The sequence below is a fragment of the Hordeum vulgare genome, chromosome 7H, assembly GCF_904849725.1.
Source record: "Hordeum vulgare subsp. vulgare chromosome 7H, MorexV3_pseudomolecules_assembly, whole genome shotgun sequence".
NCBI classification, from domain to species: domain Eukaryota; kingdom Viridiplantae; phylum Streptophyta; class Magnoliopsida; order Poales; family Poaceae; genus Hordeum; species Hordeum vulgare.
The window spans coordinates 547755383-547758411 of NC_058524.1; the positions used below are offsets into that span (position 1 = coordinate 547755383).

At 43.7% G+C, this 3029-nt stretch overlaps 1 protein-coding gene across 1 annotated transcript; it reads left to right on the forward strand.

The window, feature by feature from the left end:
- Nucleotides 1–235: 235 nt before the first annotated feature.
- On the forward strand, nt 236–2066 carry LOC123410096 (cinnamoyl-CoA reductase 1-like). Its single transcript, XM_045102985.1, has 6 exons — nt 236–380; nt 461–630; nt 739–924; nt 1146–1308; nt 1453–1639; nt 1919–2066. The coding sequence occupies exons 1-6, from the start codon at nt 236–238 to the stop codon at nt 2049–2051; spliced, it is 984 nt and encodes a 327-aa protein (XP_044958920.1). The 3' UTR covers nt 2052–2066.
- Nucleotides 2067–3029: the final 963 nt, after the last annotated feature.

The following is a 3029-nucleotide window of genomic DNA, read 5'->3' on the forward strand; positions in this document are numbered from 1 at the left end:
CACAGAGAAAATCATCACAAAACAAAAGGCCAGAGCAGAAAGACTCTCTGAATCTTCTTTCAGAAATATATAAACCCCGCAGGGCACGAGGCCAGCGCAGCGCAGCGCGCGCGCGAGACGCGGAAGGAACAAGCAAACAGCTGCGTCCAACACGCGCAATTTCCAAACCAGCACTTCATCAAATAGCTGCGTCCGCTAGTAACTCCGACACTCTTCCCTTTGTGGCATAGCAACAATGGACGCCGCCGGGAGGACGACGACGACGACGGCGTGCGTGACCGGCGCCGGCGGCTTCGTGGCCTCGTGGCTCGTCAAGCTGCTCCTCTCCTGCGGCGGCGGCGGCCGCCGCTACGCCGTCCGCGGCACCGTCCGTGACCCCGGTGAGTTCTCGAAACATTGGATTCTTCCGTGACCGCGACCGATGCTAAACCAAGATTCGATCTCCTGTTTCTTTCGGAAGGCGACGCCAAGAACGCGCACCTGCCCGCGCTGGACGGCGCCGCGGAGAGGCTGCGGCTGTTCAAGGCCGACCTGCTGGACTACGGCAGCATGGCGGCGGCCATCGCCGGCTGCGACGTCGTCTTCCACGTCGCCTGCCCCGTCCTCGCCAACCACACCCCTAACCCCGAGGTAATTTTACCCCCTTTCCCGTCTCCCTCCCTCTCGTTTTCTCTTTGGAAATTCAGTCAATAAACGGTCCAGGGGGGACACGTCCTGTTCTGGTTCTTGTTTGTGCAGGCTGATTTGATTGCCCCTGCTGTTACTGGCACGATGAACGTCCTGAAAGCTTGCTCTGAGGCCAAGGTCAAGAGGGTTGTGATGGTGTCCTCCGTCGCTGCCGTCATGACGAACCCCAGCTGGCCTGAAGGCAAGCCCATGGATGAAGACTGCTGGTCTGACGTCGACTACTGCAGAACCACAGAGGTGAGATCACCAACCAAATCAAAGAGTCATGATCGTTCCTGAAAGTATGCAGTCGTTAGTTTCTTGACATTTCGCAACTTACTAATTTTAATTATCATACAATTCTGAAGAATTGGATTGTCTCCAGTGAAATCCATACTTTTCAAACATCATCTTAGTTATGCAGACATGTGATTTTCACTTTCCACAGTTTCTAATTCTGGCTCACATTGTTCTGTCAGAATTGGTACAACCTTTCCAAAACACTAGCAGAGCTTCAGGCCTTCGATTACGCAAAGAGAAGCGGACTAGAAGTCGTGACAGTCTGTCCGTCGCTGGTGATTGGGCCCTTGCTGCAGCCTACGGTGAACGCGAGCAGCTCGGTCATAGTTGATTTCTTGAAAGGTTGCCTCACTTTGCGACACTGCTCTGAAATAGTCATCACCGCAGACTGAGTTCTTTGCCAGTGTTTGCATGACTGCACTAGGTCCAATACCTGCTTCAGACATTAGTACATTTGAAATTGTTTTATCCTCTGACTCTCTGCAGGTGAACATGAGGTAAAGAGCAAGATCAGAAACTTCGTGGATGTTCGGGACCTTGCCGATGCTCTCATCCTGGTGTATGAAACCCCAGAGGTTTCTGGACACTATATATGCAGTTCACATGCAAGGAAGGTCTCCGATGTCATAGACCTGCTGAAGAGCATGTATCCTGCTTACAAATCTGCCAACAAGTAAGCCTGGCATTAATTGATGTATATCCAGCCGCTTGTAATTGAAAGTTAGTGCTAGTTACAATGCTTCCTCTGATTTGTTTAGCTGAAACAACAATAAAGTTTTTGAATATTTGATACGGTGCTTTGTGCCTTGTGGAATCATTGAATGAATGATGATCAGTCTGTTATTGCTGCATATAAGTCCAGATTTCTTGCATAGGAAAATTGGTAATGGTGGCATGCCAAGATGCCACGAATGGCTAATTAAGGTGTATTTCGGCTCCAAATTAATGGCAGGTTTGTCCAAGTGGATGACAATCCCTCATATAGTTCAAGGAAACTTGAGATGCTGGGCTGGAAAATCAAGCCACTTGAAGAGACCCTCAGGGACAGTGTCGAATCATACAAGGCTGCAGCTGTCTTGAATTGAACAAACTATGTTGATTTAGTTTCTTTCATAAGCTTGAGATGCCGGTGGCTGATTTCTGTGCCGATAATGAAAACATTCTGGATTTTGTTCATTTTGTAAGTTTATGTCAGCCTCGTTTGTAATATCCTGTTTTGGGACCATCATGGATCATAGCATAGCATAAAAGCAACTTGGTACCACTGCAAATTTTATTCAACAACAAAACTTTGAATCCAACATGCATCATGTGGTTTAAAATCAACAAATCTCAAAGTTTTGAATTCAACTGCAAAAGCAACTTGATTCAAGTGGTCTAAAATCTCAAATCAATGAATGATGAATCCATTCCAACTTCCCATCGTGTGGTCTAAAATCTCAAAGTTTTGTAGTGGTATCATATCATAGAATAAAAGCAACTTGATTTTAGGCTATTATGCACAAATATACTTTTATGTTCGTCTTGTTATGTAATATTGTATGCGTATTATATTTTGGAATACCAAGTTAAGGTTCCTTGTGTCGCTAGTATTTTCCAAATATTTATCTAAAATGCTCTAAGCATTTTCTAAATGGAAAATACTAAATTTTATTTGTTCATGTCAAAGTTAGTATCTCTTTAATACATTTTCTATTATTTTATGTATTAAATAGATTTCTAGCTATTTACTCAATGTAATTCACAGCTGAGCTATATGTATGAAAAAATGTTCTCTGACTGAAAAAAAACACATTTAATTACCTCTGTAACTTTGTACTAGCTCCAATCCAGTTTTTTGTTTTTGAAAGGTTTACTCGGAAAAGTTCAAACCTTCACATGTGTAATGTTTTTTTTAAACTTTTTTTCTATTTTTATACAATCTAACAGGTGATATGAAAATACCATGGTATGGGATCATGATATCATAAGATAGTGTTTAAAAAATTGTATGAAAATTTCACAAATCTTGGATCGTGCATTGTTTTCTAGCAGATGCATCTTGGAGTAAGCATCATATCATT